This window comes from Psittacula echo (assembly GCF_963264785.1).
Source record: "Psittacula echo genome assembly, chromosome: 3".
Lineage (NCBI taxonomy): Eukaryota > Metazoa > Chordata > Aves > Psittaciformes > Psittacidae > Psittacula > Psittacula echo.
This window is the reverse complement of record NC_137736.1, coordinates 66,126,579-66,152,410: the sequence shown is the minus strand read 5'-3', so window position 1 is coordinate 66,152,410 and position 25,832 is coordinate 66,126,579. Positions and strand designations below refer to the sequence as shown.

The 25,832-nt window shown below is 46.8% G+C and overlaps 1 protein-coding gene across 10 annotated transcripts; it reads left to right on the top strand.

Annotated features, from left to right (window-relative positions):
- Nucleotides 1–392: 392 nt before the first annotated feature.
- ING1 (inhibitor of growth family member 1) lies at nt 393–6,409 on the top strand. 10 transcript variants are annotated; one of them, XM_080614050.1, is made up of 3 exons: nt 2,837–2,928; nt 5,459–5,565; nt 5,657–6,409. In XM_080614050.1, the coding sequence occupies exon 3, from the start codon at nt 5,728–5,730 to the stop codon at nt 6,358–6,360; it is 633 nt and encodes a 210-aa protein (XP_080470176.1). In that variant the 5' UTR covers nt 2,837–2,928; nt 5,459–5,565; nt 5,657–5,727; the 3' UTR covers nt 6,361–6,409. The 10 variants fall into 10 exon arrangements, with proteins under 10 accessions (XP_080470169.1, XP_080470176.1, XP_080470168.1 ...); XM_080614042.1 differs by having other exon boundaries at nt 2,851–2,928; nt 5,481–5,565; XM_080614049.1 differs by lacking the exon at nt 2,837–2,928 and adding an exon at nt 3,248–3,869 and having other exon boundaries at nt 5,481–5,565.
- Nucleotides 6,410–25,832: the final 19,423 nt, after the last annotated feature.

The following is a 25,832-nucleotide window of genomic DNA, read 5'->3' as shown; positions in this document are numbered from 1 at the left end:
CTCCCCGCCGGCCGCTCTCTTCAGTCAGAGCGTCCGCGCAACTTCACCGGTGCCTCCGCCTCCCTCCCTGCCTCCTTCCCTCCTCCAGTCCCCGGCCGGGCTGCTCGCCGTGGGGGCTTCCTCCCTCCCCACCGAGCCACCCGCTCCCCTAGCTACGACCGCATCCCCGCCGCCTTCCCTCCCCAAACGTGAGTAAGGGGAGGAGGGACGATGAATATGCAGAGAAGTGCTGGCCCCGCCGCGGTTCCGGGAGGGGGATGGGGTATATCTGTGTGTGTGTGTCCGTGTGTGCGGTGAGTGTGCCTCAGTGTGTGTGTGTGTGTGTGTGTATACAGCGCTGGGAGGGGTGCGCATGCGCCGTGCGTGGCGGGGCTGAATGTTTCCCAAGTGTTTGAAACTGGTATTTGGGTTTTCCACGTTGGATCAAGTGCGGCGTATAGGAGCGAGGAGTGCTGCGTTAATATCGCCGGGGAGCAGCGGCGGCGGCGGCGGTGAGGAGGAGAGCGGGGAAAGGGGGGAGCGGAGGAGAAGCGGAGCAGAGCGGCGCTGGCGCATGCAGAGGGGCTGCCGCCGCTCCTGACAGACACTTTGCAGAGCACATTTTGTTTCCAGATTGTTTCGGAGGAGCTGGTTTAAGCCCCTCTCCTTTCTCCTCCTCCTTCCCCCCCCCCCCCCCCCCCCCTTCACACACACACACAAATCCCTCTGATTGTTCCTACCACCTCCTTCGTGAATTACCCACAACGACAGCCATTCAATCAGCTGCTGCTGGCTGTAGGGGACTAGCGGAGGGTGTGTGTGTGTGTGTCTCTCTCTCCCTCTGTTTCACACAAGAGGAGTCAGATGTAGCTTCCCTCGGTTTTTTGGGGGAGCTACAGAGAGAGGTGGGCAGGGAGTGAGCCGTTCAGCGGGGTTACCGGCTGTGGAGGGAGCAGCACTTGCTCTCATACGGACACGGATAGAGAGGTGTGGGGAAGATTTTTTTTTTTCCTCCCCTTTGCCGGATGAAAATGTTGAGTCCTGCAAACGGAGACCAGCTTCACCTAGTGAACTATGTGGAGGATTATCTGGACTCCATCGAGTCTATGCCCTTCGATCTGCAGAGAAATGTCTCCTTGATGAGGGAAATTGACGCCAAATATCAAGGTAAGTGCTTTCTCTGTGTGTCCGTGTGTGTGGTGTGGGGCTCGGGGAGGGGGGGGAGGGTGTCTTTCCCTTTCTTTTCTTCAGAGCTGAGCCTCGGCTCCGCTTGCCCCTCTGCACCCCACAGGGATGGTAGTTTTATTTTGGGGAGGTGAAAGGAGGGAGAAAGCCGGGAGGAGAGATCCGAGGAGGGAGAGGGGCTGATCTGCAGCGTTAGCTCTTGTCATGGGGCGGAACAAAAGGTCTCTAGCTTCTCTTATTAAGCAAGGACTCTGCTTTTCTGTGTAAATTGCCGGCCAAGAAGGCGGGGGCAGGGAAGTGGGGTGTGCGGTGTACAAAGGGGGGCCGTCCCCGGCCGCGGGGCTGAGGTGGAAGGGTTTCGGGGTACGGAAGAAAGTGCTGGGTGGACAGAGAGGGAGAGATTACAGCACAACATTTAGGAATGTACAGTATTCATTATGGCTGTAGTAGGGGAGAGAGGCAGCTAGTGAGGGAGGGAGGGAAGGAAAGAGGGAGGGAAGGAGAGAGGAGAGGGGGGTTAGGCGAGAGTGGGGGGCAGGGTGCGCTTTCTTCGCTCCCTCCTCGGTGCCTTTCGTTTCACCCCGCGAAACAGCCCCGCTCCGTGGGGCGGGGGGGACACGGGATTGCCGTGTGCTGTGTGGGGTGTGCATGTGGGGGGCACACGGCGGGTGTACGAATGTGGTGGAGGCTGAACTGCCCCTTCCCTTCCTTCCTCCCCTCCCCTCCCGCGCTACCGGCACTCGGGGCACGCCGTCCCCATGCCCCGCGGGCGTAGGGAGGGAAGGGGAGGCCGGTTTGTGCGGGGCTCGGGGCAGCTTTGTCACTTGCTTGCCGATGTCCGCTCGGGAAGGGGAAGGGCTCTACTCGATGCCGCCGGCAGCAGTGACAGCCGGGGAGGACCCCTTCTCCCCCGGCCTGCGCGCCACCCTGCATGTGGCCTTAAGGGCGGGTGGGGGGCTGCGAGTCCTGTCCTTTCCACTGGCAGCTCGACGGGTAGCCCGGCAGCTCCCGGGGGAGGGGGCCGTCGGTAACTTCCCGGGGGGCTAGAGCTAGCGGGGCAGGGATGAAGAGAGGGCAGGGAGGGCAGCGCAGTTCTGGCGTAGCCCAGGAACACACCACCACCGGCAGCGGGCACCTCCGCGCTTTGCTGGGGGAGCGGCGTCGCTGCGGCTTTTATCAACGCCCCTCTTTAGCATAGCGCGGTGCGCCCCGCCCCCGGCGGAGCTGATTGGCGAGGAGCCTCCCACCGGCGGGCCGCGGCCCTTCCCCTCGCGCCCATTGGCCCTCGGACGGGCTGTTCCGCCTTTGCTCCCCGCCTCCGCGTGACGTTCAGAGAGGCAACTTTTCTGTGGGGTTGATTTGAATAGCTCGGCCTGCCCCGCCCCGCGCATTCTGATTGGCTGGGGCGGTGGCAGCGGGCAGGCCAACCTTGGGCGTTCGGAACGTGACTGACGTGTGCCTGGGCAGCGGGGGCGCCGCTCCTCCCGCCTCCCCTTGCTTGCGAGTGGCCCTGCGGGGCTAGAGGGGGCGGGCGCAAGCTCCCTCTGCCGGCTCTGATTGGCTGCTTGGGGTTCTTCTCGTTCTTTCTGCCTCCGATTGGGAACACGGGGCCAGCAGGGGCGGGCTCTGCCCGGCGGCGGCTCTGATTGGCCGCCGCCCGCCGTCTCCTCCCCCGCTTCCCCTGGCTCCCTGCTATGCTGCCAACCGGGGGGACGCGCGGCCGGTTTCCTGCCGGAGAACAATAGCTGCACCGTCACTTCCGGGGTGGGGCTGCCGTGCTGGTTGCTAGGAGAAAGCGGCGGCTACCCTGGCCCGGTGGGATGCGGCAGTGTCCCGGCTGGGCACGCGGCGGCTGCCCTGCGTTAGGACCCTTAGGGCCCGTCGCGCCGCAATGGCGGCGCCTGGCGCCCTCCTTTCCCGGGGCGGCCGAGCACGCGGGTTGCAGGGGGGCGGGGAGGGGGCCGAGCCCGGGCCCGCCCCAGCTCGGGGGGTGGCGACTGCCTCCTGTGTCCCGCACGCTGTATGCCCGGTGGGGGAGAGCGCTGCGGGTAGTTTCTAGCCTGCGAGGAGGCGGTGGCGGAGGGCGGGCGTCACGTCATGGCTTCCGGTCCTCCTGCCCGTGGGGGTGCATCGCGCCTACGCGGGCCCCTCGGCTGCCCCGTTCTGGCCGCTCAGTGCTCTTCCGGCCGTTGTGGTGGGGTCCCAGCCTTGGTGAGGGAGCTGTCCGGGAATAAAGCTTTCGCGACGTGCGGCACCGTCTGTTTTTGTCGGTTTCATGGCGTTTGCGGTGTTGGGGGTGTGCGTGTACAGCAAGGGAACAATTGCGTAACACGCAGATCGCGCAAAACTCGGCTCGCTGGCCCTTGTTTTGCAGCACGCCGGGAGAAAGAGACTTTTTGGGTTTCCTATAAAGGCGATCTCCCCTGGACGGGCGACTTAAGGCGAGCCTGCCTATGTGAGGGGCGGTGCTGCAATCTTCCCCCTCCAAGATGTAGTAAACAGCTGGCGATCCTTTTCTTTATAGCTTGAGTAACGTGTTTCTGACAGTAATGCTAGGCATCCCTTTCTGTTTGCACGCGTTTGTGAGCAGGCACATCCCGCACCGCATCTTACGTACTGAACGTGTCAGCGCCGAGGAACGTGCTCGCAAGGCTTTGCAGAAGTCAAAATCGTTGCAGTTAACTGTTTCTCCTGTGTAATAGGAGGTGCTGTGGTGTTAATGTGTATGTGCAATACTACAGCTGAAGTTTTCATAACACCTAACTGAAGTCATTAGTTATTTTGTGGTATTGAGAGCGTATTCTTTATGAAAGATACCTACCTACCAGATTCAGATGGCTTAAACTGGTGACATCAGTCACGTGCCAAAGCTTAGAACACAAAACTTCTTGCATTTCAGCCCTTGAAAATAATTAACTTCAGATTTTTAGTCTTTCTCAATGCTTAATCTGTACACTTGGGGTTCTTTTTTTGGTGGCGATTTTTTGGGGGTTTTCTTGTAGTTAGAAAAAAAAAAGCATTTGATTAAGGTATTTAATAATGTATTGGAATACTAAAGTTGGTCAGATAGGTAATTTTGCAGTACCAGCTGACAGGTTGTGTTTACTGATGTGAGAAGCATAGGCTGCAGCTCTAAAAGCTAAAGTAAAACTTGGCATAAACTTTCTATGTCTTCAGTAGAAATTAGGAAGATGAGTGTTCAAAAAATCTGCTCAGGCAAGACAAAACCTAAATCACAGGAAGACTGTTAGTTGCATACGTATCACATTCTCTTAGAAAAAAATGTTTAAAAAAGTTGTGGTAATGCCATTTGCATGTGTAAGAGATCTTGGCTTCTGCAAAGTGAATTGAAGTTGGATTTTATATATTGATGTATTTTGCTTCTCTAGGGCAGAATGTTCTAACCTGTGAGAAACGGAAAAAAATCAAAGAAAGGAGATGCAGGAAAAACATCCTACGTGATTTTAAGGGTTTAATATGGAGATGCTGAGTGTCCTGTATGTTTGAGTTGATTTAAGTGTTGTAGTGAAACTCAAAAACATCTGCTTAAAAATAGGCTTCTAGAACCGTTTTTGAAACTTGAAGCACTTTTGAATACTGTTCTTTCATATAAACAACATTGGAACAATCCTTGAGGTACAATTCAAGATCTAACATATTTTCAATGTTAGCATTTTAAGCTGGAAGCTCTAGCTGCTCCAGTTGTTGCATATCGTCTTTAATGGTATTTTCTAACTTTTTATTTCCTGCTCTGCAGTAAATATATAATGAAGATTGTATATCTGTATTGTAAAAGTAAGCAACAAGTATTTTAGGGCAAGTGTAGGGAGGAAATCACATAGACATCTTGGACATTCTGATCCTAATTCTGTAATCCTGGGGATTTAAGTGGCCTCACTTTGTCAGCAACTCAGCTGTTTATATGAAACTTGCCATAGCTTAGCCTTCAGCCCCATGTATTTAGAGTTTTTTCTTGTATCAGCTGTCAAGTGTGATAGTGATTGTTAAGTAACACAGCATCTGATTCTACACTGGTTTGTGCTCGCTTTCTTTCTCTCCCACTCTCAGTCATTCACTAAAAATATTAATGTTGTTATACAGAAAATGTCTAGGAAAAAAGACCCCAATCACTTAATTTCCCCTCTAATGTTACAGTTAATGTTGGAACTTTCTGTGGGAGGTATGTGTGCATATTTTAATTAGTTAATTTTAATTACTGTTAAGTTTGAAGGGAAGAATTGTCAGTGTGTATAAAATGGTATTTAGTCACTTTTTTTTTTTTTCTCTAAATCAGCATTTGCGTCCTATTCCTGCAGGACCGACCAGACAAACGTAACCCACTGGAGTCATCAGCCACTTGTCAGATATCAGCTTCAGGGAATCTTTGTGCGTTACAAAAAGGTGTTGCTGCATGGAAGGAAAAATACGGGAAGGCTTTGTTTTGCCATTATCTCTGTTGAAAATACTTAAAGTTTTTATTTCTTCCTTGCAGAGATTCTGAAGGACCTGGATGATTACTATGAAAAATTTAAACGAGAGACAGATGCCGTGCAGAAGAGGAGAATGTTGCACTGCATCCAGAGAGCCTTGATTCGGAGTCAGGAACTGGGGGATGAGAAGATCCAAATCGTCAGTCAGATGGTGGAGCTTGTTGAGAACAGAACAAGGCAAGTGGACAGCCACGTGGAACTGTTTGAGACCTGTCAAGAGACGAATGACACCACTGGAAACAGTGGGAAAGCCAGCCAAGATAAGTCAAAGAACGAGACAATCGCGCAGGCTGAAAAGCCCAACAACAAGAGGTCGAGGAGGCAAAGGAACAACGAGAATCGAGAAAATGCCTCAAATAATCATGATCATGATGACATCACTTCAGGTACTCCTAAGGAGAAGAAAGCAAAGACGTCTAAGAAGAAGAAACGATCTAAGGCAAAAGCAGAGAGGGAAGCTTCTCCCCCTGACCTTCCTATTGACCCTAACGAGCCAACATACTGCTTGTGCAACCAAGTCTCCTATGGAGAAATGATAGGATGCGATAATGATGAGTGCCCCATCGAGTGGTTTCACTTTTCCTGTGTGGGACTCAATCACAAACCAAAGGGCAAATGGTACTGCCCGAAATGTAGAGGAGAAAACGAGAAAACTATGGACAAGGCATTGGAGAAGTCTAAAAAAGAAAGGGCCTACAACAGGTAGTTTGTAGACTTTTCGAAGCGAATAAAAACAGAACCACCAAACCAGTGTATTTATTGTCAGTGTCACCTTTGTTGAGGTGAAAGGATTGTAAAATGTATATTTTTAAAGGAGGTTTAAAACTGAACCATTCCTGTTACAGGGACGGCAATAAGCAATTTTGGTTTTCATTTGGTAAACTGTAACAAGAATGTGGTCTGTGGACCAATGTATTCCAAAAGTAAAGTTGTAAGAGTTTAAACTGAATATGTGGATGGGTCTTAAAAGATAAATTAATACTCTTTTTGTTTCTCTTTTCTTTCAGTGCTGGTAGCACTCTGCCCATTAAAATTTTGATGACAAATATCTCTGCAATGTAATTTTGTTTTCTTTAATGAAAAATACTATTTACCTTTTGGCCATAATTGTTAAACAGTTTAGCAGTCTGGTTGTATCTGAATAAAGCTGCAGTGCATTAAAAATGTAACTTCTTTCAGCGATAAGCAGTGTGAGAGCAAATAAAAGGCGGATAAAATTTGGTTCCTGCTACAAAGTGTCAGTATAACAGTTCAATAGCAAGAGTTTAAATAGGCTTAGAGGATTATTTTTTAAAAAAATACAAGTTAATGGTTAAATTTTACACAACAAATATTTTATATGCTGGCCAAATACCACAAGGGCCATTTTAAAATGATTGAATATGTTTTATATTTAACCAGGAAGTGGTTTAGTAATGAGACTTCACATAAATGAAGCTTTATACTGTCACAGATAGTAGTGTAGCAATCCTTAATTTGTTTAAGTTGTATAAATGTACATTTTAAAGTGGAGTTGCACTTACTGTATTATACTTGGAAATGCAGCCAAATGCCATTGTGTAACCAATGTGCATTTCCTGCTGTATGTATGAAAATTGTACAGCTGTGATATTAAGAAATAAATGAAACAACTTTGACAGTTTGCTTCTTTAGCAATCCTGTTTAATGATCATTCATATAGCTTAAAACAAGAAAAATTTGTCTTTAACCTCAGCAGCTCCAGCAAGCTGCTGCTTGGAAGCCTGAAACTGTTGTAGTGGTAACCAAATTGCAGTTGTGATAAGGAATCTTCATAGACCATGTGGCCAGCAAGGTTGTAGGAGAGCCAAAACAGCATTTAATATTCAATCCAAGTCCACTCTTTTTGTACTTGCAGTCACTCCCAGACCCAGGCATTTCTCTAAAATGGTGGTTGTGCTCAGTTGTTTTCATGCTTTTTACATTATGCATATAAGTCGTTCCATGTTTGTTACCAGCAGGAAGATCTTTTGTATTACAGCATTTTCAAAGTATTATTGCAGCTATTCCAGGGTAGGTGTTTCTGTTCTTCATGGTGTCCTCACACAAAAATGCAGGAGCTATGGCTGATGTGCTACACTTTGGGTTAGGTACCCAGACCCTCTGTGGCTTAGCGAAGCTGGGTCAGACTGTTGCCTTCACCTGCATGGCTGGCAGGGCTGATGTGGCTGAGCTGATTTTGTCTCCTTGTCCCCCTGTGGGCCTTCACTTCAAGTGAGAAGGGGATGGGACCGGCAAGTAACAAGGTCATGGACGCAAAGGTGATGAAATCCGGTGGATCAGACAAGAATCTTGTAAGAGTGTGGGAGGCTGGGGTTGGGGTGTCTTTGGAGCACAGCATTCTCTCACTCTTGGAATTTATAATTGTGTTGTTTTGCTTCTGTACCACTGAAGTGATGCTGCCTTTTCCTGATGTGTTCCAGCAAGTCTTTCTGGGGAAGGCAAAGTTTTGAATCCAGTTGTACATGAGACAGTTGAAGGGGCTCAGTGTTTTCTGAAGACGTACTGAAGAGCCCCAAGATGCTCTGCATCACCTTGCACACATATTCCATGCCAGCCAGACATAATCACAGTGACAAGTCCTGTTTCACTTCTGAATAGGTACATTAAGCATATGTGCATGTACATTGGTGTTTCTAGTCACTGTTACACCATCCTTGCCCTGTGCAAACAACCACTCCAAATCTCAGCTGCTCCTGAGGTGGGTTAGGATTGGTGTGTAATCTCTCTTACCCTTCTCTAAAGCTTTCTGGTATTCCATTCTCCCTACCCACTTACTGGCCGTTCCTGCTCCCTCCACTTGCTGCTGTTGTGGCTAGTCCTGATGTTTCATTTCTGCCTCATCTACTCTGTTGTCCTCCTATGCCTGCACTGAGAACATCAATACTTAGCGGGATTGTACTAGTGAAACTTTATATAGGAACTAGTACAGGCACAGTTTCAGACAAAGCCTTTTAAATGTCTGCACTGGGCATTTTGAATGTGAAAAGCCAGAAGAAAACACCAAAGGTGCAAAGGAGTATGGTAAGAAAGTTTAGCTAAGGATGGATCAGTAGAGCAATATTTATATTCCCTAAAATGAATGTATTTCCAGTTACTGAATGCTGGCTGTGGTCTCCCCATTCCAGTCCTTTGCAACAGACAGCTGATGAACTGCAAAGCAGCTTGGAGCTACATCCCTTTCTGCGTTTTCCAGGTCTTGTGTTATGTTCCCAACTCACCCGTTACAGGCTGCAGCATTGTTCTGCTGCTTGACCCTGAGGGTTGGCTGGACCGGTGTGGTACTGTTTGGCAGGTCTAGTTTCAGTTGAAGGGCACAATTAATTAGAGGGACTCTGCTGTGGCTCTAAGCTCTTTGCTGATGGAAGTGAAAGCCGGCTCATGTTATACTGACACGCTGCCAAGTGCTGTGTACTGGGCAAACTTTGTTCTGGCTTTGCTATCTTGTCTAAAACACTGTCTTTACGAATCCTCGTTTCTTAGTTATTTGCAGTGACTTTAATGGCCATGAGAATCTGTCATACTTTGATCCAGCTTTTGTTATTTCTGCATGACAGATCAGCTAGTTCGTAAGCTTCCTTTGGACAGGGCTTTGAGCAACCTGGTCTAGTGAAAGGTGTCCCTGCCCATGGCGGGGTGGGTGGAACTAGATGAGCTTTAAGGTCATGTCTAACCCAAATCAGTCTATGATTCTGGGATACGATTCCTTGCCCTGCCTGTCAGGGTGACAGTGCTGTGATTTGGGGAGATCATCTGCAGGTTTGAGAAAACACCTGAATACTTCAGTAACCATTTCCCACTGAGACTGCCAGCATAAGGCTTGAGGGAGAGGGAGGCTCTCCTAGGGGCTGAGCTAGGGCTTCTGACTCATTTCCCACAGGCTAGTGATCAAGGTATGATAGCACTAATGCAAAATCAGGAGGTGTTAAGGAAGTCACAGCAGCAGGAATTGCGAACTCCTCAAACTTCTCACTGAAAACATTCCGGTGGCTGTAATCACCGCTGGTCTGTGGTAGGTGTCACAGGTAGGTCCATGCTGTGTTGCTGAACCGTTCAACTGATGACAGAGTCCTTCTGACTACTGGAAGGCACAGTTTCAACACTCAAGGCGGCCAGCAGCAGACCTTACACCTGAGCGGTCCCCATCCTCCAGCGGCAGATCTGTTCTGCAGCAGGGCAGCTGGCAGTGATGAGCTGGTGCTGAAGTGAGGAGATGAAAGGTGGCAGCGAGGGAGCCATTTGGGTGCTATATCAGCTCCAGCTGTGAAACGTTCCCAGTGGGAGAGGGAGAACCACCGTGAGCCTAAAACATCAGAGCAAAACATCGGTTTCAACCACTGTGTTACCTGAAAACATCCCAATTAAGCAGAACTACAGTCTCCGTTAAGCAGCAGCAACCCTGGCCATTTGTATCATTAGGTTTAAATAGGTTTTTTACTAATTAAGCACAGTTGCTGATTAACTGTGTCCTAATTTCATGGAGCATGCCGAATAAATACAATTGAATCAGACTGCTCCATCACTCTCATTTTTTTTGGTAGGGTATTTTTAGTTAATCTTTTAAATTGTAATATCAGTGAAAGGGGAAGACAAAATCCTGTCAACTGTTCCACAGAATAAAATACAAAAAAGATTCTCTGTAATAGAAATGCTTCAAAACAAATGTGAATATCCTTGGAGCACATTCTGTTGCTTTACTGAGGCTTATTATCATTCTCACAGTCTATTTGCTCTGCCTACATAAAAAACCCAACCTGTGCTAGCCATAGCTCAGAAAAGCTAATAGTTTTTCACTTCTGAGTATCAAAAGTAGTGCAAACATTCAATGTAATGCCAAAAAATAATTAAGCTAATAATGCTTCACGCGGCTTCTTTCTTTCCCGCGTATTACTGAAGTCGCAAATGCAGCAAGAAGGAGGAATGACACAGTAAGGAAAAGCAGCAGAGCACAGTATGTGTAGGAAGTGCTGAGGCACAGTATTAAGGTTTTCTCCTGAGTTCAGGATGCCAAGACAATTTTTCCCAGTAAGCGTTTATTGTTGTTGGTAGTCAAAAAAAGTGCTTACTGGAGATGTGTAAGTAAACATTGTGGCTTAACATCCTTGAGAAGGACTGCTGGCTTTGCTGTCCTCTCCGAAATACCTTGGAAATTCAGCTAACCATTTATGAAGACTTTCCATACCATCCATCTAACATAAGGTCATGGATTCTCAGATGCTAGTTCAGCCTGGAGAAGAGAAGGCTCAGGGGGGACCTTAGAGCAGCTTCCAGTACTGAAAGGAGGCCTACAAGAAATCTGGAGAGAGGCTTTTTACAGGAGCAAATAGTGATGGGACAAGGAAGGATGGTCTTAAGCTGAAAGAGGGTAGATTTAGATTAGTTATTAGGAAAAAATCTTCACTATGAGGGTGGTGAGGCACTGGCACAGGTTGCCCAGGGAAGCTGTGGCTGCCCTGTCCCTGTCAGTGTTCAAAGCCGTATTTGATGTGGCTTTGAGCAACCTGGTCTAGTGGAAGATGCCCCTGCTAGTGACAGGGTGTGTGGAACTAAATGGTCTTTAAGGTCCCTTCCAACCCAAAACATTCTCTTCTATGCTGCAGTAATGAAGAGTGTGGAAGAATCCCAGTCAGATGGATGGATGCTTTGTAGAAGTCAAAATTCCTTTCAGTTGCTGGGAAGAAAATCTATAACCTCCATTCGTATTTTAGGTGACTAGTGAAGCAGGGAGCAAAAGCTGTCTGAAATGGCAGAATTCCCTGCAGTACAGTAATTTGAGTTTACACTCGACTGTGCACTGTGTCTATAAAGTATATACAGTGTATATATACTTAAACTTTAATCTTTTAAGTGAATATTGTAAAACCTGGGTAAGACAAATGGTCAACTTTATGCTCTTGCTTTGTGGAAGAATTAATGCAATTTAAATGACTGTTGTCCCCTCACTGCTCTACATCCTGAGCTCCCTCATCATATAATACAACTTTTCTAGTTCGATATTTTTCTACAAAATAAATCAAACTTGGGGGGAAGAAAGAGGCTTTTAGTGATAAGCATGAGAAACCCAAGTGAATTGTGCATTAATGATTTACCTGCATACAGAAAGGACTGTTTTGCTATGTTAATTAAAAGATATATATCAGGGGACTTTTCTTTCTGCCAGCCTCCTCTCTCCTTGAGATTTGCATGGTTTCATCTGAAATAAAATGCTCTGCTCTCATAATAGCTTCTTCAGGCTTATAACTTTGGGAAGAGACAATTCACTGGGAGCTGTATCAGTAAAAGATGAATTGTTAGATGCATGTTCCACACAGTGATTTTATTCAACAACTAAGAGATTAAGGCCAATTCCTTCAGAAAAGTCCCCTGAGTTTGAATGCTTTAGTTTGTAGGTGTCCCTGGAGGACATTGAAAGTAGAAGGAAATGAATGTAACATGTCTTAAACTTTAATCAAGTCTAATTTATGGTCACAGTTACTTAGAAGCCTTGATTGTGATCATATCATTTTGGCACAGTGTCACCACAGAAGAGGAATATAATTGTTTGGATGCCCTGGTTTTTCATTTCCATGCTTTATCAGGATTTGGTTTGTTATGTTTTGTCTCATTTTTTTTCTATCAGCTGAGCCTATTCTGCTTGGATTGGAGACAGCTTCAAGAAGACAAAAGTAATATGTTTTACTTCAAAATTACTGATACTGCTCTCAATCTTTGTTATCCACGCTCATATATACTTTTTTTTCTGGGAATACAGAAGATGTCATGAGAGTTCCATTATGCTGAGCCCTTAGAATCAACACAAAGAAAGCTTTACAAAAGGGACAGAGAGACTTGTGAAGAGTGGAAGTAAGGCTACAATACTAAGGTAAACAGCTGGACTTCGATATTAAAAGTAATCCTCCCTGGCCATAAAAGATTTAAAGGAGTTCTATCTCAATAGAAATTCAAGAGAAATAGAGCATTAAATTTCCCCAAAAGATAAACACAAAGGATGTGACACTTCTGCACTTCTGCTAGTTTTGATGAAATGACCAGAAGCTGTTACGTGCAAGAGCAGTAGTAACATTTTGCAAAGCCGTAAGTGTGTCATGCTGTATAAGAGAATATTGAAGAACTGTTAGAAGTGGGTTACCAAGGTTGGTAACCTTACCAGGCTGGTAACCCAGCCTGGAGAAGAGAAGGCTCCACGGGGACCTCAGAGCAGCCTTCCTGTACCTAAAGGGCCCCTACAAGAAATCTGGAGAGGAACTTTTTACAAGGGCATGTTGTGACAGAACAAGGAGGAATGGCTTTTACATGAGCCTGTAGTGATAGGACAAGGGGAAATGGCTTTACACTGAAAGAAGGCAGATTTAGATTAGATATTAGGAAGAAGTTCTTCACTGTGAGGGTGGTGAGGCACTGGTACAGGTTGCCCAGAGAAGCTGTGGCTGCCCCATCCCTGGCAGTGTTCAAGACCAGGTTGGACAGGGCTTTGGGCAACCTGTTCTAGTGGAAGGTGCCCCTGCCCATGGCAGGGGGTTGGAACTGGGTGATCTTTAAGGTCCCTTCCAACTCAAACCATTCTGTGATTCTGTCATCTATAGATGTTATTTTACAGAAGGCACCACTGGTAAGGACGTAGCACCCATGTCCAAGGATGTTGCAAGGAAAGCAAAGAACCTTCTTTGTGCAAGTCAGAAGCCAGGGGTCCGCTTACTGTGTCCAATAGAGCAGGTGTCAAATGCTTTTGTGTTTCAGGACATAGTTTAGTCATGAAGTGGAGAGAGCTGTTATATAGTGCTACAGGTATATAGAAGGTGAAAACAAAGGAACTTCTGGAGGACTAGTTGAAAAGTTTTGCACCAAAGCTCAGGAAGGGCCTCATCCTTTCTAACATAGGGCTTTTTAGATCAATTTCTTGCTTGAATTAAAAACTAGAGCCACAGAATCAAATGTTGCTCCTTTGTATGCTGGACTCGGTCTTTCTGGACGGCAGAGATTCCCTTCAGTAAAAATACACATAAGGCATCTCTGCTCCATATCAAGCAGCTGCTGGAGGCTGTTTCATTAGCATCTTGCACACGTCAAAAATAGTTTTTGTCTCTGGGGTCTCTATACTTTTACGGAAACCACCTAGGACACGTCCTCCTGGTAGACAGACAATGATCTCACACACTCTTTTTTGCACTCTCTTTTTTTGGGGAGAGGGGGAGTCTTCAGAGGGGTGTAATATACTTGAGGAGTGGATGTGTTTCATTCTCTGCAATATACTGAATGAATCTTTGAAAGCTTATGTATCTCCTTACCTGTCAATTGCTTGTAGTGGACAGTTCAGGAAGATGACCACCAGCACAGGATGGTCAACAAGGGGGATGCCAGTCATGTAACCTTTAGCAAGGTTTTCAATGTTCTATCCCATAATATTCATGCATCTAAATTGGTAATTTACAGTCCAGATGGGTGAGCAACCAGGTGGGTAAGCAGCTCTTTGGGTGATTGGGCTCAGAACGTCATGGTTACTGGGTCCCAGGACTGGGTCCCAGTCCTGGGAGCTGGTAATGAGTGGAGTCCTGCGGGTCTGTCCTGTGACCTGTCCTGTTTAACATCATTACGAGTGACCTGAAGGAAGCAGTGAAGGGCTCTCTTGTCAAGGTTGCTGGTCAGTAGGTTTGATGCCAGGGCTACCATCCAGAGGGACCTAGACAGGCTGGCGTGGGGGCTGACAGGAACCTTGTGTAATCCAGCAAGGACAGCTGAATTCATGCGGCTCTCCAGAAGCCCACGGGCAAACACTCACTGACTCTTATTTCAGACATAAGAACCCACTGAAGCATTGGAGATGAGCTTGTTTCTTCATCCGTGGGGATCAGCATTGTAAAGGAAGAGTAAATAAGCAGAGTAACCCTATTAACCCATCTTCACTGATCCCGACACATTTTTACAGCTCTGGAGTCTTGCAGGGTAATGCTATTCTTTTTTGACTTGGATAAAGGTATTCCATGGTGATTTCTGTCAAATGCAAATGGATGAAAACATATCACCAGCTTTTCTAAACCTTTTCCTTAACTGGGGTGCAGGAGGAGGGAGTCCCTGGATTATATAATTTAGCTGCAGGTTTATGTTTTGGTTTTGCTGTGCCCCAGGTGAGTTCCCAGCTCCCTGCATCTCGTTTCTGATCAATTTTAGACACATTCGAAACCCGACATGTATTTTTGGCTGTTGTTTTTTTATTACTACTTTAGCTGTGAACAGAGCTGTTTGAGCTGCTCACGGTGGTAGGATGAAGTTTGATGCTGAAACACTCCTGGGTTCTGAGTTTCCTGAATAAATTTCTGTAGCAAGGTGATTTTCTAGCCTTAGCCATCCATGTGACTGAAGCAACATGGAACTTCTTATCTTTTTCTGGAGTGGTGTTTTCATAATTGCAGTTTTCATTCTATGTATCTTGTAAGTCAGGAAGGAGATTCACAGTGAAGATACCATATGTATTGGAAAGGAAGATGAAGGTTTTGATTAAAAGGATGAAATTAGACAGCATGAAACTGTGCACAGGCCTATGGGTCAGGAGCTGGTGCCTCTGCCACCTTGTCCTCTGTGCAAGACGTGAACTCCGAAGCTGGTACGACCATATTTGCTGCTGCTGTGATGCCTGGAGGTGCGCAGCTGGGCACAGCAGCAGTACCACACCTCCCTACAACTACACTGATGTGGTAGGCTATGGGGAGAAATGCAGCTTTTCCTGCAGAGCTGAACCTGGTCCAAGAGACATGCATGGGATGTCATCTGCCTCAGTGCACATGCTTCCTGGCCCGGGATGTGGATGTGAAAGACTCAAGCACTGACCATGTATGCCCATGGTCATGTATGCTAAAGGGTATACAAGAAACAGGGGGGGATCCCACACAACAGGTTTACTGACCCGCAGAGGCAAGTTTGGGTCTGTTCTGGGAAAAGAACCTCTGTAGCAGGCTGCTGCTGGCCATTATGTCTCTGTCTTGCTTCAGGATCCCAGAGGTGAGGTACAAGTGGCTGGCAAAGCTGTGGAGCAGGAGAAGGGCACTTTAATCGTGTTGCAAAAATAGCAGCTCTGAGCCCTGTGTCTGGGTGGCATGAGCGAGGGATGGAATGAGCAAGGCCCTGTCTCCTCATGTGCCCCAGGAGGCCATGGGGCAGGGTGCTGCTGAGGGCCATGGAGGCCAGCCCATCCTCAGGGGCTGTGCAGGCCATCGGCGGGTTTTTTTCCTGGTTGCAGTAGTGTGCCTGTGAAACCACAGGTTATTGATTTGCTGCAATTTGTCTTCCTTATGCTAACAGAGAGCTGTTTCTGTAACTTCTGAATGTATTTAGCCTAAAGCAGGACCAGCCAGGTCTCTTGTGTATACTGGAAGCCTACCGTAAGAGCAAGAGTGAAGATGAACATAAATTAACCCAAGGAACAGGTGCTGCTGTGGAAGATTGGGACTTGGGACTAAACTGTCATTCACATGCATGAGCACAATTCCTACTGATTTCATTTCTCACATCTCTGACTATCTACATGCATGGTGTCTTATCACCACGTCTATGCCATCCTGTGTCAGATGAACCCCTGCAGCTTTCACCAAATGGAATTTGAAATACGTTGTACGCGATATTTCAAGTCAGTAACTCTGTTTTCACAAGAACCAGTACATCTGGGGATTCATTTTGTTGTAATAATGGGTCTTGATTTTTCCTAAGGATCCCATGCTGCAGACATTGCCAGGCTTTTATGGGATTGGACACATTAAATTACTCTGTCACTATGGAATGTCTTGCCCACTGTAACTGGGTAAGTGTAGATTTGCCAATCATGCATGAGGAAAGTATAAGACAATTGATAAATATACCAGAAAGGAAAATAAGCTGGTGTCTGTAAGTTGGCTAGTAAAAATGTTAAAAATATGCAAATAACAGGGTGGTAGCAATTTTAAATGTAGGTATTTACAAAAGGGCAGAAGCAAAGACTGAAGTCAAGGCAGAAAGATTCTCTGAGACATTCATATCAAAACACTTGTCTCAGCTTCTGTGTCCTGTTACCCACTAGATCAGACATCCATTTACATTCACCCGCCTTACATCAGATTAACTATCAGTATCAGCATCAAAACCTCCTTGGTTATCACTGTGTTGTGATCCAAGACCTTGATTTCCTACTGTGAAAGCCCAGACACTGACCCCCCTGGGCCACTGTGCTCAAGCATCCCCACTCCTTTTCCTATGAGGGAATCCCCACCTCCAAGGAGCGTCTGCCACCCCTCTGCTGCAATTTTGCCTTGCAGTTTGCAGCTCAAGGCTAGACCTTTGCTAGAACTGGACCTGCCTGCAGTCTGTACTGGGCTCTTGGAAGTCCCCATTCACACACTAAGTTCGGAGAGAACCTGTAAACACAAGAAAGGAAAAGCCTTTGGCTGCCCCCAGTCTCTTCCCGTGGGGCCACCTGCACTCTGTTTCGCAGGAGCTGGATGAGTAAGTGTAGGTGTGATGTGGTGACACAGGGTAGGCAGGGTAGAAGTCCTATTACACGTTGCCTTATGCTGCCCCAGCAGACCTAGTGTTTATTTTGCGGATGATGAGCTGATTCTTTTAGCAGGAGAGCAAAGGAATGGCATTAGTAGCTAGGGGAGCTGCGCTAGTAGCTAGGGTTGTTTCGCTTCCCTGTTGCATAGGAATGAGATCTGCCAGGTTTACATCTCACTCAGCCTTAGGGAAGCTATGAAATAAGAAGACAGCTAGCAGCTAGTGGCAGAGAGAGGGAAGGAAAGGGAGTTGTAAAAAAGAAGGTCTCTATGAGTGAAAAGTTGTAGAAGGATGCTGCAGCAGGGCTATCAGAGCAGCCTGGCAAACCCTGCCCATTTCAGCCTTTATCCAAACCTCCATGGTACACATCTCTGCCGCAGGAGAGAAGCTCCTTCGTTAAAGAGCAGTCATTATATCCTTTAATTGCAACAGAAAAGTACCCTCTGAATGATGAGAGGCTGCAGATGTACTCGAGTGCAGGCAGCCCCCAAGATTATCCTTCCTTTTTAATTAGGGTTTGTCTCCATACTGCTTCAGAAAGGCACCACAGAGTTCCAGGGAGATGCTGTATATTTCTGAGCTCTCACCTGGTTCTCCTCTGGACTCACAAGCTCCTGATGCTCCTGGCTGCCACCGGTACCATCATTCCCTGCAGTCTGGTTGCCTTAGTGAACTGCACCTTTCATCCATGCCGGCTTCATACGGATGCAGCAGCTTTGGAGAGGGGCATCAGCAGGAAAAAAATCATTTAAACAGCCTGCCAGAGTCAATTCCTAACTCCTCTGTGCTCACCACCGCGCACTGTGCGGGCAAAGCACAGCTTCACCTGATCTGTGGTACCTGAGGCACAAGCTAAGGAGGTGAAAGCCAGTACTGGTAGCACCACCAGGATGTCAGTGTCACACACAGCCTGGGATAACCACCATCCCAGATGTGCATGCATGCTGTCAATTGGTTCAGCTGGGCACTGCAGCTGGTGAGCTGTTTAATTGCAAGCCAGCTTTCCATGGCATAGAAGACACCTTTTTGGAAAGGTGAAATCTTTTTCTCTGGCACTTACAAAGCACCAGCAAGTTGTCAAGCCAGAGCCCTTCGCAAAAACATGAGACGTGGAGAAGTTTCCCCGAGGTCTGGTGACAACGTTAATCCTTGAAATACAGCTCCTCCAGCTCCTGTGCTCAGCCCCTGTCCCCCTGCATGGAGGGCACAGCTCAGCTGGCTTTCAACCTCTGAAATCAGGTGACTTCAAGTGACCACAGTTCCTTGTGAATCACATCTTGAATTTTCAGGCCGGGTGGCACGTATACAGGCCAGGAGAGCTGCCTGCCACGTCTTCTACGTCTATTCAGCTTTCCTCCCTCTCTCTGTGCCCACAAAGCAACAGCGATCTGCAAGTTCACAGTCCCCAACCTGCTGGGCTTGAGCTGCTCTTGTATTCCTCTAAATTGTTTGTACAGCTTTTTCGGCCTGAACTAGGCACTGTGTAAGTTTTTCCTCTCTCAGAAATAAGCAATTCAGCAAACCGGCAGTATTAGGAGGAGTGCTTTAATGCAATTTGGATGGGCTGGGGTTTGAACAGCCAGGCCCCCCTTGTGAATATGAAGGTTCTCAGTCCAGCTCTGCTCAAGCAGCTTCTCTGCAGTGTGTTAGGAAAACAGTATTTAAAAATAAAAGGAATAGTATCAGTGCTAGGACGAATGAAATCCACTGTATTCAAGAGAGTTGGAAAATATCAATGATCATTTTTAAAGACCAACATCTTGTTATATGAGAATTTCTGAGTGTCCTACAAAAATAAGTTTTTCACCCCATCCTTACGTAAATGTGAAGGCTGAAGGACAGAGGATGTGTTCAGGGTAGCACAGCAAGTTGATGGGAGGCCACGGACGGAGCAAGCTGGGAATGTGTAGCATGTTCAGAAGAGGGCAGAGCAGAAGGCAGCTTATGTTTTGGCAGCCAATGTATTTTCAAATGGGATTGTTGTTACTTTTTCCCTTTATCTTGAGGTTTGGCTATATATATAAAACTTAAAACACTGTTTAGCGGGCACAACATGTGCAGAAAGCATTGGCCAGCAGCCATGGGGAGCCATGCCCCCTCCCTCAGCCTAGGGACAGTTCTCTCCACCACCACAGGCAAGGCATCACCTGCCCTTGTCATGTGGCATCGGTGGCCAGGCTATCCTGTGAGCAGCAGCACTGCAGCATGAGGCGCATGGGGGAAACCACACGCTGTTGGGCTCCAATCTTCAGTTATTTACCATCTTGCCTTAATCTTGAGCTGCTGGCCTCTACTCGGACACCTCTGTAGCTTCACTGCTATTACTGCTCCTCTGAAGCCTTGTATTTGCTTTGTTCATATTCTTGGGGAAGGTGCTAAACTAAAATAGATTCTGTAAATTCCATGGATAATATACAGCCCCAGTGACACGGCCTGAAGCTTTTATTGGCAATTGTTATCTCTACCTACAGATTCTTTTTTGTACGTGATTCCTTCCCACTAGCTTGGTTATGGAGAGGTTATTGCTGAGGCAATAATTTTCTCAAACGTGTTTATGATACTGTTCCTACAGCCCGTAGGAGAAGGAAAGTCACTGCCTGAGAAGGGTACTCAGGTGCCCAGCTTGAAAGTGTGCTGCAGTTTTGGTATAGGGAAGGTGTGAAGCAGGAACTGCTGGATGAAATTCCCCAGTTTGTGCTGTGCAGAATTTGTAGTCTGAGGGATTTCCCCCAGTGTTACCTTTAAGCAGTGGCATTTTTTCAATCCCTTGCTTTCTGCATTACTTGGGCAGGTGTTTGGTGTTTGATCATGACTGCAAATAGTGACTACTAGATGAAGTCCTGCTCTCTGCTCGTGCTGAAGGAGCATGAAGAAAAGCCTGATTCCTGCTTCCATGGAGAGGTGCTTCATGTCTCTGATGGCACTGGGGGCCCTGCCAATGGTAGGCAAGAAAAAGGTACTGTCAGTTCAAGGTAATGCTTTTTAATATGCTTCCCAGTTCTTATATAGCAGAGTGATGTAAAAAATACCTTTACCTGAAGACCTACATTCCCAAGCACACTTGCAAGCATCACTGAATGGTTTGTGTTGGAAGAGACCTTAAAGATCACCTGGTTCCAACCCCTGTGTATGGGCAGGAACACCTTCCGCTAGACCAGGTTGCTCCAAGCCCCGTCCAGCCTGGCCTTGAACACTGCGGGGATGGGGCAACTTCTCTGGAAAACCTGTGCCAGTGTCAGTGTGATCCTGTTCCAGGATGGTCAGGCCAGAGCTGTGCCCCTTAGCAGTGGGATCACACCTGCCAGCACAAGCCTCTGCTCTAACTCTCCATCTAACTCTCCTTTACTGGCTTAAATGTCTTCCAGAAACTTTGCCAGGGTGGTTCTAATATGACAGAAGTTACAACCGATTGTGCCAAAGCCACCAGTGCCTTTGCTGTGCTCAGTCACCAGGTCCACCTTGTACCTCCTTAGTGGACTCGATTATCGTAAGAGTCTTTTCCAACCTAAATGGTTCTGTGATTCCTCTTTACTTTGCTCCTCTGCTTGCTGAGCCCTGGCATTTTTCCAGCTTCACAACCCTGAGCACTGAGCACCCACGTTTGCTTTGGGCACTCAGTGCAGGGGCTCTCCCTAGGTGAAGGGAGAGCAGGTCCTGGTGGCTGGGTTGCAGACTCATTCACATGTGTGTGTGTGTGTGTGACCTGCCTGGGCCAAGGTGCCACAGCAGACACTCTGTTCCCGCAGGCACCCTGGCCACCAGACCACCATTCCCTCACTTGAGGGGATGTTCCAGCCATTTCGGGATCACCTGAAGAAGCTCTTCCTCTTGGAAGGGTTTAAAGGCATTGTGCACCCTTGCCTCCCAAGCAAAGAAAGGGCTAAGGGCAGGAGGGAAACGAAGTCCTCTAGGATGGTACATCAGATGCTTTTACTGGAAATGCAAATTATAGTATTGTGTAACGCTGATTAATGTTCTAGGTACAACAAAATAAGTTACCTAATCTATTCATCTATTCTCCCATGAAAACCTACTGGTTTGGGCTGGCCTCATTTTCTCTTTGTCTGAGTGCTCTGATCGCATCCTGTTTAATTTCCTTTTCTAGCCAGAAACCACGTTTCTAAATGTGATCATTGTTAGTGTGCTCTGCCTAATTGGTTATAATCATCCTCACTGACAGAGGCTGAATTCAAAGAAATCCAGTAAAAACCGATATATTGTGTTTCCCCTTTAGCCTCGTCTGTCAGGCTGGTTTTTGTTGTTACGCTGCCACCACAGCTGGTAACATTTCCACAGCTCTAAGGCACTGTTAAGGGCACCCAACATGGAAAGCATCTGGCAGCTTGTGAAGAAAGATAAAGGCAAGAACGGGTCCTGTCCTCCAGACAGAGGCTGCCAGCAGAGACCTTAGACTGAGGCTTACTTCATGGTGTCCTCCTTTCAGGGGGGATGTCACAGCATTTTATTTACAACACCTCAAGGGCTGCACTGTTTACCTGCTGGGAAGACACATCGACAGAGGTCTGGGGACAAACCAGTGCCCTGTTTTGCCCTGCAGCAGGACAGCCACTGCCGGTACCCTGTGGTGGTGGCACAGTCTGCTCCTCCAGCTTGGCTGGCCTGCGGGCTCTGCCCGGGCTGGGTGTTTTTACAGCTGTTACCTTCGTGTCGGATTTATTTGCTCTCATATTTTCCTTACTCAGTTTCTCAATTGTTGCCCTTCCTGAAAATACTTTTTGCAGAGGTTTACTCCCTTGGCTTGATGGAGCGTTTTCCGTACCTACACAACCACTCCTCCCCATCAGACTGGCACAGAGGTGCTGACCTCACAGGAGGACCCACCATGGGTTTGTCCCCTCGAATCCCACTGGGCAACCAGGCCGGTGGCCAGGCATCCTCCTGAAAGCTGCTTTCTCGCAGGAGCAGAAGCTGCTTTCTTGCAGGAACAGCACGTTGCCTGATACGTAACTGCACCCTTCGGCCTTCCATGTCCCATGTGTAACTATGTCCTGGGCTGGATCCAGCAGATGATCCAGCTCTGAGTGGATCCAGCTCTGCCCTTCAGGAAGGCACATTGAAGCCAGAGTCCCCTGCTTCTGAGCCTTTGGGCACTTGAGAAACTTACAGGGCAAGGCAGCAGCAGCTCTGCTGGCTGTGCAAGGCAATGACACTCATGCAAGCTGCAGGTCACGTTATAAGGGCTTTTGTTAGGATTCAAGAAAGCTTCATAAATGAACCATAGAGAAAAATAGCTGTAATTTTTCAGAGCTCACTGTATATAAAGATGGCATTTACCCAGAGAAGCACTGTTTCCACAGTATACAGAGATCTGGAATATGCTGTTAGATTGATCCCTTGTAGCTGAAAATTACCGTTACTGTTCAATCACATACAGACATCTTAAATTATTAATGGGACTCCTGCCTAAGGGTAAACATTGTAGATTCGCATTCTGAGATTTTTAAGAGCTCTTTGATTGCTCACAACTAGGGCTGTTAAATACAGTTATTTGCTTTATACCTCTTAAATGGATCACTATCAACCAAAGAAGTATCGGGGGATAGAGAGTGAGCATAAAGAAGTAAGAGCAAAGTTACTACAGCATCCCTCAGGTCTGAAGAGATTTCTAAATCTGTCCAAGGTTTTGTCCCTTAACTTCCTACACAGCAGTTTGGGAACAGGCCCCAGACCCCCCCACATCATCTCCCTTACAGTCATGGATGTCCTATGGGCTGTTTTCCGGAGTACCAAAAGTCTGCAGCTTACGAGATCCATACATGGCCCTTGCATCAGGGATGCAGTCCTGGGCAGTCCCACAAGCTCTTGGTCACCCAGAGGATTTGCCTTTGTGCTTCCCTCTCTGTACCGGAAGCTGTATTTCACTTGTGGATCCAAATGGCTTCTTTTTGAAAAGATGCACCAATAGAGGTGGCACACAGGGCTTCAATCTGCCTCTTTGTCTTCGTGCTATACCTTGATCAGGCACCTGTGTCCATTAATGTTGTTCTTTCTACTCTTCTTCTCTCACCAGTTTCTTGAAGCTGACCGTCCCATAGGAAAAGTCAGGCTGAGGTGGAAGAAGCTGCCTTGCCTTCTCCTTCCCATGTTCCTGTTTGTGCTATTCCTCCTGTTGCAGCTGTCTTCAGGGTAAGGTTTCATAAGATGGTGTGAGCCAGAGTAACAGCTCATTGCTGCCAAAAGGGGATGGTTCCCACCCCAACCCCTGGCCAAAGTTCCTACCACCACCTCTGGTAGGTATGCGAGGCACTGGGCTCCTCTCTGAGCAAAAGCAGTGGGCAGGTTTTGCCATTTCAGTAGGTAAATGGGCACGGGAGAGCATCTCTGCTGGCTCAGGTGACCATAAAGCTTCAGCCACAGATCACAGCTCCCCTTTCTGCACATGCTTCTCAGGTGCCACCTCTCCCCACGCAGAAAGGCAGAGCCCTCAGGGTGTCACACGCTTCAACACACCCTGTGCTGTGTGTGGGTGCCAGGTGCCCGTGCTCACAGGAGATACTCAAGGCAGAAGTTTGAGCCTTCCCTTTCAGCACAAAGGTGATGATATTTGCTACTGCAAACCCAGGCACGCAAAGAGAATAGCTCTTCTTTAAACAAAAAGCACACAAAAGCAGAGTTGTGCAGCTTTGAAAAGTACTTATCTTATGGCCAGACTCTAAAGCATGGTTAATTTTAATTCTTGTAAGTAAAATAACTTTCTGTTATTGAAAAGAGAGACCAACCCAGTTATTTCATTTTTAATCCAGGCTAACCCTATGCAGGCACTGGCAAATCCTTTCTTATGTAGAGTCATTCCCAATGAATTAACTCATACCATTGCTGTCTATCCTATTCAATCTACCCATTTCTTTATGCAGCCTTGCTGCCCTCTGACTTCACAACAATGTCAGATAACTTCAGCACTGAAGTAATGAAGACGGTGATTTAGTATGCCTTATAGAAAAAAAAGATCAGCCTTCTAACATTGTGGAGAGAAGTGCTGTTATATTTGATGCCTCATTTGCTACAAACAGTATCTTAGTGCAAGGATGTTTCACAATATGTTAATCTTATATCAAGCGTGTAATTATTAAAACTGATGTAACACACCTAGAATCACAGCACAGTAATTAGCCTTCCTAGTGCCACTAGCTCAGAGCATTTAAAAATGAATGGTGGAGTTCAGAGATCTGATACAGCGTGCTCACAGTTCCCAAACAGTGAATCAGAGAACTCCATCCGCCCCAATGTCACCGTAGATGTGGCCTGATATAATTAGGCCCAAATGTATTTAGAATTTGAAAATGAGAATGAACTAATAAGATTTTTGAGTCTGAATAGATTGGAGTGAATTTCAAAGTCAGTGTTTGAACCAGATATTAAGCAAATTCTGTGGTACTTTGCGGTGTGGTCCATACACAGTGAACAACTACAGCATAAGGTTCAAAGGTAATCAAATAAAAAATTAAAACCACCACCAACAACGTTGCTTTTGATGAAATTACCTCTTCATAAACTTTTAAGAGGTAAAATATCACACTGACAAAGCATGACCGTTCCATTTTCCTCAGGGAACATAAACGTAAGGGATGCTGATACTACAACATGAAGACCGAAGACTCAAATCTGATCCCTAGAGACGTATTTAGCTAGACTTGACATTCAGGCCCAGAAGGCTATGCCAAGTCGTTTAAAAGTCCAGGACTTCATTTTTAGCCAGACGTTCCTGCATTACAAATGCACAAATGCCATTCAAAGCTGACCTAGAAAGAAGTAAGTGACACTAACATCGTAACATGAATCCATCTTCAGGAGGTGTTACACAGTTCTGATTTTGTCTAATACATCACACTTGTACAGCTGAGGTTCAGAAGTGATGGTACAGTAATTTGTTAGCACTAGAGTGCAAAAGCTTTCTGACATGGGGCAGGATAATCCAAAGCTGGGATATTTGAGCCATCTAGTGGGGTTTCAAAAATAGCCACCAAAACCCCCTCAAACCAAAGGAAAGTGCTTGAGCACTTTGGGTACATTGCAGTCCATAGTGTGGATATCAAGGGCAGCAAGGTCAGGCTACTAACTATCAACAAACCAGAGGTACTGTAAACACTCTTCAGACATGTCCATGGTATAAATCAACCTGATCAGAGTCAGGGAGGTAATAAATGAACTCTTTAATCACAAAGCCCTCCCTGGTAAGTTACTCCATCAGAGACATTTGCAAGGGTCATGGGCTGGATGCCAGGAACCCTTTGCTAGGCAAAGCCTGAGCAGAGGGTGAACAGGACTTGTGGGTGAAGGCAGGTTCAAGCAATGAAGTCTTCCAAGTGTATTAGGACTCTCATTTCATGTGCCCTTTACTTCTTTATTATTTCATTGAGCATTGAACATGTTCTTCTCAGCTGTGTCAAAGCAGCAAATTTTTCCAATGAGGCTGTTAGAGGAAATATTTCTCCCTTGGCTATCACCCATCACTGTGCATGATGTCCTCCAACACATGTGCTGAACTTTATGCACTTCTAGTTTGTCCCAGGCCATCCTATTTAGCAGTTTGCTGTTTCTGTAAGGAACATCACCACCTCCTGGATCACTGTGAGACCTCTTTTCTAGTAGATAAAACTCAAAATGGACATAAACCAGTTTTAT